We start from the raw sequence: 12,473 nt of genomic DNA on the forward strand, positions 1-12,473 counted from the left end.
TTACTTGACGCTTTCATCAAATAGGAAAGCTTCGAAAGCTATATTTTCTTGGAATGACGTCACTATGAACTCGTGTTTTCCTGGATGATACGCGATGAACCGTGGGCGTTTAATGGTGCCTTTCAGAGGAAGAATTCGCCCTTTTTGTTCGTTTGCTGGCAGTTGGTATACATACCCTCTTGGTTTTGTCATGCAGCATATGTACAAATGGCCGCACGTTTCTAGGCATATGCCTCGTATTTTCCTACATCCAATTTGTTTTATGTCTGGATATCTCATCACCGTTTATCCTGCAGTATACAATATAGTCTCCGTCTCTGTAGCAGAACTGTTTAAGAGTTCGGCAGACCGTAACGATGTACGGTTTCCCCTCCCTACTAATAACCCGTAAAACACGACCGTCCCTGGAGATCAGAAAGACGATCCTGAGTGACCCTACAACTAAAGTGTCCTCACAAATATCTATTCCATAGTTGCGGTTCGCTTCAGGAGGAAGCTCGATAGTGCCGAGTTTTTGTAACTTAAATCTATCGAGGCTAAATTTGACGATTTCATGTCCCGTCCCCGCATAGACTATATTTTTAATCTCATCGTACGCCACTTCTTGTGGACCAAACTGCATCCTCTCTTTGCTTATTATATTATATCTTTCATCACAAAATATAATTTGTCCTTTTCCAGAATCAGCCAATAAGAGTCGGCCGCATGGAAGATATGTTTCCCCAGTTAAACAAGTACGATTTCCAACATCAGAGGTCTTCACATTAATCACACATTTTAAGGAGCTGTCAAGCACTACTTCCGGTCTTGCAGGTACACACCGACGAGGAGGTTCGGATACCTGGGTGACAGTCTCCAAAGGCTGAACCTCAACCGGATGTTCCTCTGGTGTGGGGGATGGAGGGCGATCCATACGCAATAAGAAGAAACGCAGTCGTTTGAATCAGCAGACCCGGATTGGTCATCCCATGGCTTAAGAGAAAACAATTGTACGAACTCACTTAGGGCGTCATAAAATACAACACTTTGATAAGATGTCTCTGTGATGTCCCCTACAGTTACCATTGTGTCTAACTGTTGCAGAACAAGCGAGACTTCCAGGTCGACTTTGATGTCAGGATAACCTGTCAGAATGGATCGTATAGTTTGAAAATGTATTTTCAGTTGCTCCCTCATCTGTGTAATTACCACAAATGATTGATGTCGAGAAACGTTCTTTGTGATTGTGGAGATAATTTTGGAGTGGTTTTCTAACTCTATTCGGAACATCCTTGTCTGTTGCTGAAGTATTTCCAGCTTTTGTCTTCTGACTTTCATATCCTCCTGAACTGTAACCCGAAGTCGTTTGTGTAACGCATCTAACTTTTCTTTCGCATTCGCAAATTCATCGCATAAAGATGTTTCTCTTGTTGCTTATCCAACTCTTTCAAATTTTTTTCCTGCTGGTGACACAATTCCGATATTTTTCATGGCCATTTCTTCGAAATCCTTACCCTCTTCTTGTCTCTGAGATGCATCTAGTACTGACCATAATTTGCATTCAAAGTGACGTGATGGGCCGCATTCAGAACAACATAGTTCATGGTGAACAGAGCAGAAAGAATCTACTTTCCTAGCTCGGTGATACCGACAATTCTCGCCCAACCCGATACTGTTGGCCATGTGATCGACTGCTGATTGGATGTCAATGATAGCATGGTTCTTGGATATCCTTCGTTCTCTGTGATCTACAGCACAGTCTTCGCAGAGAACCCCTTCGCAGTTTTTACACCACATCGTTCCAGGTTTGGCATTTGTATGAGCAGGGCAGCGTTCACACTCTCGTTCACTCAAAGTATCAGATTTCGCTAGGGAATCACACAATGTATTTAGCGGGAAAGTTCCGATCAACTCGTCTAGCTTCATATTAGAGTCTATAGCATCGACTGTACAGCAACCTGCTGGACATATAAAATCCGAACGGGATTGGTTTTTTATGTAGTCTTTCAAACACCCTTCACAGAACGTGTGGCCGCACGGCAAAGTCCGGGGAACATTATAATCCTCCGCACATAGTAAACATGATAGAAACACCATCTTCGTCTTATACGTCGCCATCTTGGCAACAATGACTTCCTTGTTCATTTTACATCTAAAAATAGATTCATTCATGCATCGCTAAACTTGGAATGTATACTGTGTTTTTTCAAGTTTTTGGAACTTTTCCTTCATTTCTTGATTCAAAAACTGTAAATGACAAATTACCTAAGAATGTACTACACAACTCCTATTTTCCGTGTTATAGTTATTATCATATATTTCTACGTCTTTCCTTGGTCACAGGGCTACGATCGAGCCATTTTTAAATAAACCATGATATCTATTGCATCCATAATACTGACGACGAATGTAAAAAAAAAATCCTGTCCTGTCTCGACCAGCGGGATATTATATAACACCCTATGTACCTGTTACCTACAGTAATGCTGTATGTGTATGTAATACGACATTCATATTTCCCACGTGGTAAGGAGCGACAAAAACTTCGTTCAAGCATGCGCAATGCTATATAATACAGGGAAACGTCATACGGCTTGCCATGAATTCATTTTCCAGCGATTTATATATCGGTAGGATTATGTAGGGTTGTGTAGGGTAAGAAGATCGATCCAAGTCCTTGCGACAGGTGTGTGATGTGTAGCTGATACTAATAATGGGAGGTATTACTTAACTAATGACAGATTCCATGTTCTAAGGTCACGATATCCGTGTTGGATGTCGATAGCTGACGAAGAAACTGAAGAACACAGGAATAGTGTACTGGCGTCGAGTGTCCTGGCGTAGAGTGTACTGGCGTCGAGTGTCCTGGCGTAGAGTGTACTGGCGTCGAGTGTCCTGGCGTAGAGTGTACTGGCGTCGAGTGTACTGGCGTAGAGTGTACTGGCGTCGAGTGTACTGGCGTACTGGCGTCGAGTGTACTGGCGTCGAGTGTCCTGGCGTCGAGTGTCCTGGCGTAGAGTGTCCTGGCGTCGAGTGTACTGGCGTCGAGTGTCCTGGCGTCGAGTGTCCTGTCGTAGAGTGTCCTGGCGTAGAGTGTACTGGCGTAGAGTGTCCTGTTGTAGAGTGTCCTGGCGTAGAGTGTCCTGGCGTAGAGTGTACTGGCGTCGAGTGTCCTGGCGTAGAGTGTACTGGCGTCGAGTGTCCTGGCGTAGAGTGTCCTGGCGTAGAGTGTAGTGGCGTCGAGTGTCCGGGCGTAGAGTGTACTGGCGTCGAGTGTACTGGCGTCGAGTGTCCTGGCGTAGAGTGTACTGGCGTAGAGTGTACTGGCGTCGAGTGTCCTGGCGTAGAGTGTCCTGGCGTAGAGTGTACTGGCGTCGAGTGTCCTGGCGTAGAGTGTACTGGCGTCGAGTGTCCTGGCGTCGAGTGTCCTGGCGTAGAGTGTACTGGCGTAGAGTGTACTGGCGTCGAGTGTACTGGCGTCGAGTGTTCCGGCGTCGAGTGTCCTGGCGCTGAATTTCTTTCTCAATTCAAGGGTTCATTGTATTCGATGCTCGTTTATGGTGTTGCTCTCAAATTTGCACTTTAGAACATATTATTCCTTGGATTGGTCCAAAAGTATATGATGGGTATACCGTCGATTCAGTAGGAAATGTTGACCCTTCCGCAACACCTGGTCATATTCAACCTATACTTATTAATGGTCTCCCTTAATTTTGTTTTTCCTTTTTTGTTTTTGGTTTTTATTAATTTTTTTGTGTTTTTTTTTCTGTCAGTATTTGTTTATTGTTTTTCTTTTTTTCTGTTAATTTTAACTGATCTCATTTCTATGGTGTGACGTAGTTAACATGTATTTTTCTTCCACTTTTGATAGAAAAATTGGCAAATGCTCATGTTATCATTTTATCTATATGTATTCGTAAGTCCCTCCTCCACTCCCTCCGACTTTCCATTTTTTCTGCTTTTTTGCTATTGTTTTAATGAAAATCTCCAATATGTGGCAGTTGTTAAACAAACACCTGTAGGGTATTGATCAGATTTGATAGTCAAACCCCTGATTGTTCTAGTCAAGCTACCGCGTCATGTAGTGACAACAGGATATCTTGTTTATATACGTGTGCTGATTTGTATACTTTAACTATTTGTGATAGTTTGACATGTGAAACAGACACCAACTTTAACAGGTGTGAAAAATCTGTTATGAAATATGACCTGGGGTTTATTTTGATAAATCCGGTCCGGATTAATCAGTATGTGACACCATTTTAATCTCGTGGCAAGAGCGATATAGTGAAAACAAAAGTTACCCATAGAACTTTGTCGATTATTGTAAAGAAAACATGTGTTTTTTTGTATATTTACATGTGTGTGTGAAATATCCTATCGGAAGTATTAATTCGCCATTTTATCGATCCGCAAAGTTGTATTCAAAATATCACAGAAACAGATGGGAATATCTTACCAGAAAACTCTTTTTGATATGTATTTTGGTGACACTCAAATGCTTTCTTTAGCTATTCTTACTTTAAATTTACAAAAAATTAACAGCGACAGTAGGTTATGGTCATTTGAAATTTTAACTTTTAAGGCAAAGACGGCTTGTTTAAAATTCGCTTTATCAACTTAATACTTACGAATTAAAAGGAGCGCACTCTGTGCAGCTGTAGTTTTCTGTACGGGTTGCCTCCCTTGATATATATGGTATTATTGCCGTTTCAATTCAAATTTTATTAACCTTTTGTAACATTAAATATAGCATAATGATATGAGGAGTGTCAAAAATGTGGTTTTGTATATTTAGATATTTTAACTCACATTGTGCAAGAATGAAAACCTAGTTGATAAGTTGTGGTCTTCTGTTTCAAACATAAACAAGGCGGGTACTATAAATGTGTATCCGTATTCCCTCCCGGATCAAGAACTTTTACATTATTTTCGGGGTCGGATGGCTTTCATTCTTAACGAGAAAAATGTAAATGAATTCAGATTAATATTACTGATGTCTATAAAAATAATCCCAATTAAACCATTGATAATGTGATATCATGCCTCACATGAAAGTATTAATGTACATGTTACATTGTGTTCGTGTTTAGGATTACTTTGAGTTTAGTTTAAACATATCTGATTGGCATCAAATATAGATAATGGAATTGGGCACAAGTAACTTATATTAAGTCCACTAATATGTAACAATGACAAAACAAGATGGACAGTTACATGTATATTATGATAAGAGAATGAGACGGAAAGAGACAGACAGAGAAAGAGGGAGAGAGAGCGGGAGAGAGACACGGAAAGAGAGAGAGACGGAGTGAGAGAGAGACAGGGAGAGACAGGGAGGGAGAAAGACAGAGAGAGAGAGAGAGAGAGAGAGAGAGACAAAGAGAGAGAGAGACAGGGAGAGAGAGACGGGGTGAGAGAGAGAGAGACAAGGAGAGACAGGGAGTGGGAGAGAGATAGGGAGAGAGAGAGGGAGGGAGAGTGAGAGAGGGAGGGAGAGAAAGGGAGACATAGACAGGGAGAGACATAGAGACAAAAGAGACATAGAGGGACAGGGAGAGAGAGTGAGGCAGGGAGAGAGAGAGAGATTATAGTACGAATACACATATACATATCCATACTAGTAAGTAAACAAAAAAAAGTAGAAATAAGAAAGATAGTTACATATGACTTAATATCCTTTAACCGACTCAAGTTGTAATCGTCATTGTTAAAACAAATCACTGTTTTAACGGTCTTGCGTATCGTAAATCTATCATATCCCTTGCCTTTCGTACCAGGAAAGACAACTTTTGAATGCCTACAATACTTATAATTCGTTCTATTAACCAGTCTTATGACAGAAGAAAGAATAATATGTGGAATCAGGAGAGAAGATAGGTGGAGAAGAATCGATTCATTTGTGCACATGGATTATAACAGTTGTGTAAAACTTGTAAATCTATTTGATATAACTGTTACTTAATATCATCATATGTCTGTAATTCTGTTATTTTGATTACTATGTGGACATTTCATTGTAAATTCAATCCTATATAACTTTAATGTAAATGTGTTGTGTTCGGAAATGATGCAGATGTCATTATCTTTGTTGTAATCTGCAGGAAACAAAAGAACTGTAACAAGAAGTTGTTTTGTTGTTGGAGTTGCCATCATAGTTATGTCGATGCTAGTATCATATATGTCTTAAATAAAGAAATTGTCATTAATTATAGACTTATTAGCGCCAATTGTGACTTTAACTGTTTACAGATATCTACCTGTATAGCAATAGATCTAAACAAAAATGTAATTGGCGAAAATTTAATTAATTGCGACCTCTAACTTCGTCACATTATATATAGCCGCAAACAGCGTCACGCGAGAAAGATGGTCTATCTAAATAGTACTTATTTGTTTTAGCTTCCTAGTATCTTTAGATATTTCTCAAATTTGTACAAACGTATTTAATTTATAAGGTAAAATCGTTGATCGCTAGTTTACAGCCGAGGACACCGGAACTATACACTTCTGGTTCTCGCCAATTCCTTGCAGCGTCGCCGCAGGTAAAGCAGGCTTCTGACATTTTTATGGTAGAAATACTACATGACAATTTTTATATTAAGCCATTTATCATGAATACGACCAGACTGATTGTCAGCTAACTGTTAGAACACATGTTAGTGTCCAGGGGGAGTTGTGAATGAAAATATATATTGTCAACACAGTATAACAATGAGCCATGTGTTACTACTTCTTTATAGTCAAGTTACATAAAATCTCGACACTTCACGTCTGATACAGTAAATACTGTGACACTGAAAGACGACTCCACGACTTAATGTGTTATCAAGTTGGAGGGGAAAAAATGACCAACGAAGTGTCCGTAATCTTATAGTATGGGCGTGGCCGTCTGCCATCCGTAAAATCATCGTCTTAAATTACCGATCTGTAACTGTATTTATATGGTAGCTGAAAAAGTATAAAATTGATAATCAAGAAAATGTTATTATGTAATTTCAATGTCATTATGATGGTTAAGTGGTTTTATTTTGAACATTTCGGTCGGTGGAAAGATTTCCAGATCGTCCTAGACGAGCGTATCAACATTTTCATGAAAACATTTATAATTATTTATTATCATTATTATAACGGTTGAATTTCCGTTAACATGTATGCAATATTACATTGTTTCGCTCCCGTGTATGACACATAGAATATCTATCAACCCCACCAGGTATCGGTCCCCATTCACACAAACTCGATTGTGTAACAACACCCATCATTGTGTTGTTATTTTGGCCGGATGAGGCCCGCTTTTGATAAGTGACACTTTTTCACCTATTTTTTAATTGAACTATACAATAAATACCTATGATTAATGTCGGGCTTCCGCGAATACTCTAAATGGTTTACTTTCATTTCCGTTGAATAAATATCAAACGGCTACACTTGCTAAAATTTTAGTTCAAGCCATAGAATCAAAAGCCCTGTTGTGAGCCTTTCTACAATTCTGCAATTGACCCAGTATGACCCGCAATCTGATTGGTGGATCCAGATTGACTGATCACATGACTTAAGTCATTCAGACTTTTCTCACTGACTAGGCATTACTACACAGAACGAGCTGTGAGCTGAACGCAATAATCGTGAGACGGATGACTGGCCAATCGATGAATGTGACGGGCGTGTGTGATTATAAGACTATCTAGTTACACGGGTGCAGTCCTAGCAACCCAGAAAAACCACAAATTACCTTTACTATGTAAAGTTGTGGTCAACTTGAGGAATGTAGGTGGAGTATGAAGTATCCCGATTGCCTAATGCCTTGACAGTACTGGTAGCCACGTGGAGTCCGAGCGAGCAGTACGGAGATTTATAAACACGTAAAGTTGAGTTAAAAGTTGTGACGGATTGCTAGTTCTGACAGTTCACCTTTTGAGACGCGTTACAATTGTGAAAATTTCGACTGGATTTAAAATACACAGACCAGGTATGGGTCAAAACGGAGGAGAAACCGAGGCGGCAGCCTCAACTGTAACGGTTGTGAAATCTAAACTTGTGGTTGTTGGAGATTGTGGGTGTGGGAAAACATCCCTCATCAAACGATACGTACAAGGAGAACATAAAGATGTAAGTATATGATTTAGTGTTAAGGCTCGTAGGACACAATACAGTTTTGTTGAATTTTCTGTTATTGGGAAACGTTGTTAAGTTCTGTATATTGACCATCGTAATCAATGTTATTTGTTGTTGGTCCAACAAGTGGATTGAAAGAAAGGGGGCAGTATGACGGAACGAGAGAGATAGGAAATAGGTTTGTATATGATAGATTTCCACAAAGTTGGCAAGTTGTATTAGTTCACCCCATACATTTTAATTACCCATTTGTTAATTTATCTATCAAAAGATAAAAATACTAGATTACATGAGATCCTACAAAACGCGTCCATTCAAGATTAAGTTCGTATTACCTAGAATGATTACACATCGAGATAAAATAGATTTGTCAATTGGGACCGGCACTGCACGTCTTATATCGGCGAACCCCCAGTCTCGGGGCCTTTCTGTGATACACCCCCCCCCCCATACTAATGCTTATTAAATCATTATCATCTATACCACAAATGTCACGGAAATTAGTCTGAAAACTACCAGCTGTAAACAATAGGTTTATAATTACAATGACTTTGATTAATTACATTTGTGTACCTTGGTCGACTATATGTATAACCGTGGCCAGACGCACTATCGACGAGTTATCAAGTCATTATGTACGTCAGGGCAAAAGGTCAAACAATAGATAATTGTATACTGTAGAGCTTAATAATAGCAGTCGATCACTCCGCCAATAAAGTACAGATAATGCTTAAAATTTTGGATACTGGACTCAATGTTCATTTCACGGAACAGATTCGGGAAAATCCAAACCGCTTGTCGATTTCGCTTTATTTTGCAAGAAATATACTTTTTCATTCGGGGTCGTAATCAGAAGTCCCTATTTGTACGTCCATATAGCTGTATGATTTGCAAAACATACCTTATTCTGTTCGCCCAAGTTGAGCCAAATTTGAAATAGGGATTAAAACTAGCTTTAAGTAGGTTAATATTGAAGAAAACCAAACTGTTAACATTCAGTATTGGAGACGGGATTTAAATAACTTGTAATTTTTTTGGAACTCTGCTGTTACAATTTAAATAATAATTGAGCTATTTTAGTCGTGATTTGATACAATAATATTTATAATCTTTCTATATTGTTCCATGTTAAAATACATCTTAATGGGTTAATCGGTGACTGAGGATTAAGAGAAATAGAATGTCATTCGTTTCTTCCGGATTATGTAAATTGACATTTTCAATAAAAACATGCATGCGAATTGTTTCTATCACATTTTTTGGTTGTTAGTATCGTCCGGACTCCGGAGTACATATACCGCTAGACAAGCATACACACCTGTGTGTTACCTGTAGTCTATATTACAGGTATGTGTTCTCACCTGATGACCTATATATACATGATCGCAGAGGAGTGGCAGATTTAACATATTTGTCGGTCATAAACGCCTAATAAAAATTATACAATGTACAACGATGGCATTGTACACGAGACCGTATGTATATTACATATGAGAAAACATCCCAATTTTCCTGGTAGCAACAACGGTTCGTTGAGTAGTTTTGTCACCGGTCAGTGTTTTATCTGTCCACTCGAACTGTAGATAACTTGGCTCAAATTCATAGTTTTATATCACCTTTGACTTATCGGCTAAATTCCCAGCATAATAATCTAGACAATTTAAAGGTTTCATAGCGCGAGAAGTGTCAGACATATTTTTGGTATTATTATTCAACGCGTTGTGTAATAAGAGCCATATACTTAAGGCGTGATTACAAAGTTATAGGTACGCGGGACTGTAAAATACACGTGTCTGTACAACTGTACGTGAATAAGGATAACCAGCATCCACAATTTGACGAACTAATAAGATCGTTATATGCAATTTTCATACCTGCCTACAGGCCCTAAACATACTGCCATTTTTTATGAAAGCAGCTTGTCAGAAAATTACACTTGTTTTCTTCTGTGGTTTTCGCATGTCTTTTTTCTGATGATAATTATACAAACTTACAGATGTTAGTACAAACGTTAAGCGTAATTAGACAAAGGCTAGAGGATTATTTATAATTAGGTGGTGACTGGTTTCGGATGCCAATGGAGAAAAGAAACACGTTCCTATCATTTACAGTTTGAGGACTTTTGACACTCTCCGTTGTCAGAAAATGCAAAATTATTGCGATAATTTAATTATCCAATTAGGTTACCTAAATATACAGTAACACTGTGGTGGTATAGTCACGTGATGCGTCATTAGCCATCGCGATGTACACGTGTTCATTATGTAATTACTTGCTTATGATAGCAGTAACGAGTCTTTCAGCACTGAAGAAAGCTGAAATTGACATCACTTTTAAATTTAATTAAGTTTAAGTAGACATTTGATTTACACTCGTGTAAAAAAAATCTTTCTGTAGCAAGTAGTCTCGGTCTCATCAGGCCTCAACTCCAAAACTGTTACGACATTTTGACAGATAGGTGTTCATACTACATGAGGAAACACATGTTTCGAATCAATCGAAATTTCCATTTCATATCATGAACTAGAAATAGAATGAACAGCATTTGATCTGAACTATTTTCGCTGGAAATGCCTTCATACCCTCATGCCCCCACCCCAGGCCTGAAGACCCATACAACGAGTCAAGAGAAAGTTCCGTGTGACTTAAAGAAACATCTAATTTCAACAGCATACTATCAAACTTTGTATAATCACTCCATAATTAAAACTGATTTACGGATTTCACCGAGAAAATGGATGTTTCAGAAAATTTAATTACATGTTAATTAAAGACGTATTATACGTGATTTGACGTAGATATTTATTTGATCTCGGCGATGACCTGTGTAAAGCCGGACGACAGCGAGTCGTCAGTTGATACACAGGAATGGCATGTTTTAGATAAGACAGTCATAGCATCAGTTCGGAGTGTTTTTACTCTGAGTGAGTCAGACTAAGTATACTCACGTTTCCTATCTGTTGGTAATTAGCGGAAGTTTCTGACCACAAAAACTGTAAACTAAATAAAGTAACTGAACTTCTGTCATTATCTTGAGCACTCTCGAGACTCCGATTATAGTGGTTGATGAAAAAGTCGCGAGAAATGCATGATTTTTATATAATTCTCAAAAGTTTGCACTAATTTTCAGGATACAGTGATATTCACATATTGTTCTTGTTTCCTAATTGTAAATCACATTTCCATTTGTCGGAGTGATTGCGAGCGGGTTCAATATCTGCCCATTCCGCAAATTCGAACTACAACTAGATGTGTTTCATATAACCGAGCACTACGCTTATTCCAAGCCCGTCAGGGCCAATAGTTATTATATAATATCGTCTCGAGTCTGATGAGATCAGAGACGTGTGTATGAAACATAAAACTATCTACCTATCTATATATATATACATATGTTGCATTGTTATTTGTGCACCCAATTCCCTTGTACTGAGTCTCCGCGATCTTAAATCCTTGTGCAATGCATATGGCATTTTCTCAACTGAACTACTGTATTTGATTTTATGTGCTTTTGATCAAAATTCACGTTTTACCATTCTTTCAAATTGCCATAGAATTTAACAAACCTTGAAAAATGTGAAGAAGAGATTGACGCTATAATTAAATATAATCTAATTTGAAGACCAATACGTTAACGGATATCGAAATCTCCACAAGTTATACAAATAACACAATACCCTTCGTATTATTATAGATTCCTATAAAAAAAACCAGTATTTCACGTTGTAATGTGGACCACATATTGCACTTTGCGGGGGAGATATTTTTCTAGTGGTTAGAGTTTTAAATTTGACAACTTATCAGTGACAGGTATTTAGGAGGAATGTGGACCACGGGATTTCAATTTAATGTCCAGATTTCAATGTACACTTATATAGAGGTTTGTTGTATGGCACTTTACAGTGTAAACGGATTTTATTTGATTCCCTGTACTTTAAAATATATCATAGTTGTTTTTAGAATTTAAAGGGAGCCCTCTTTGAGTAGTGAATGTTTCAACGCGGCATGTTCACTCGAATAGCTGAAAGTCATATTCGAAGTTTTAGGATTGTCGATTTCTTTTAGACCATCTAGACATTCACTCAGCTATATTGCTGAATCTTTAAGAATTCGAAACATTATCGAAAGCAGACATAACCGAAGGAAATAACCGAAATGTGAAGAATACAACACATAGAAACAGAAATATTGATTTCTTTACGAATTTGATATCTGTAAAATTAACAAGAAAAAAAAAACCTTCTGCATTGTGTAGATATACAACTCGTTATTAAACAGTTTTTGTGTAACAAGCTTTGCTCGTGACGGGAATGGAAATGTATTTAGTGGTGAAATGAACATTAAATCGAATCTGCATGCGGTGTCTGTTTCGCCTG

General features: G+C 38.3%; 1 protein-coding gene across 1 annotated transcript in view; it reads left to right on the forward strand.

The window, feature by feature from the left end:
• The first annotated feature begins 7,597 nt into the window (after positions 1-7,597).
• The window catches only part of LOC132565445 (rho-related GTP-binding protein RhoE-like), a 29,598-nt gene continuing 24,722 nt past the window's right edge, over positions 7,598-12,473 (forward strand). The window contains exon 1 of the mRNA XM_060230085.1: positions 7,598-8,091. Coding sequence (XP_060086068.1) covers positions 7,954-8,091 — 138 coding nt within the window. The 5' untranslated portion in view covers positions 7,598-7,953. The remainder of the gene's footprint in view (positions 8,092-12,473) is intronic.

Source organism: Ylistrum balloti, unplaced genomic scaffold, assembly GCF_031769215.1.
Source record: "Ylistrum balloti isolate Yb309-2 unplaced genomic scaffold, AGI_CSIRO_Ybal_v1 Utg369724, whole genome shotgun sequence".
Classification (NCBI taxonomy): domain Eukaryota; kingdom Metazoa; phylum Mollusca; class Bivalvia; order Pectinida; family Pectinidae; genus Ylistrum; species Ylistrum balloti.